This window comes from Leptonychotes weddellii, unplaced genomic scaffold (genome assembly GCF_054177405.1).
Source record: "Leptonychotes weddellii isolate Sample4059 unplaced genomic scaffold, ASM5417740v2 HiC_scaffold_27240, whole genome shotgun sequence".
Classification (NCBI taxonomy): Eukaryota; Metazoa; Chordata; class Mammalia; order Carnivora; family Phocidae; genus Leptonychotes; species Leptonychotes weddellii.
The window spans coordinates 1-765 of record NW_027865699.1 but is presented as its reverse complement, the minus strand read 5'-3'; the positions used below and the strand labels follow the sequence as shown (position 1 = coordinate 765).

At 52.9% G+C, this 765-nt stretch overlaps 1 protein-coding gene across 1 annotated transcript; it reads left to right on the top strand.

Annotated features, from left to right (window-relative positions):
* Positions 1-375: 375 nt before the first annotated feature.
* On the top strand, positions 376-759 carry LOC145718988 (non-histone chromosomal protein HMG-14; the record flags this gene model as incomplete). Its single annotated transcript, XM_081810502.1, has 1 exon — positions 376-759. A coding segment is annotated over exon 1 (291 nt), but the record flags the coding sequence as incomplete, so codon positions are not given.
* Between the last annotated feature and the right edge of the window lie 6 nt (positions 760-765).

Below are 765 nucleotides of genomic sequence, written 5' to 3'. Positions count from 1 at the left end.
GCATTCTCTTCTTCATGCCTTGATGTATTATAACTTCCTCACAATTGAGATACAAAATCAGAAGAGGGAGGGGCGCCTGGGTGGCTCAGTCGTTAAGCATCTGCCTTTGGCTCAGGTCATGATCCCAGGGTCCTGGGATCGAGCCCCACATCGGGCTGCCTGCCCCACGGGAAGCCTGCTTCTCCCTCTCCCACTCCCCCTGCTTGTGTTCCCTCTCTCGCTGTCTCTCTCTCTATCAAATAAATAAATAAAATCTTTTAAAAAAAAAAATCAGAAGAGGGAATCCTGAGTTTACCGAGAAAACCATAATTTGACTAAGTCTATCCTGAATTGCCTAAGATTAAATATCCAAGTAGAACAAGGGGCTCGGGCGGGAGGAGCGGTAGCGGCCAGGCAGCCCAGCTTCGCGAAGGCTCTGGGCGCGCCGCGGCCGGGAGGCACCTGGCACGCGCCCGCCCCGCCGCCACGATGCCCAAGAGGAAGGTCAGCTCCGCCGAGGGGGCGGCCAAGGAGGAGCCCAAGAGGAGGTCGGCGAGGTTGTCAGCTAAACCCGCTCCTGCAAAAGAGGAAACGAAGCCAAAAAAGGCGGCAGGAAAGGATAAATCTTCAGACAGAAAAGTGCAAACAAAGGGGAAAAGGGGAGCAAAGGGAAAACAGGCTGAAGTGGCTAACCAAGAAACGAAAGAAGACTTACCTGCAGAAAACGGAGAAACTAAAAATGAGGAGAGTCCAGCCTCCGATGAAGCAGGAGAGAAAGAAGCCAAG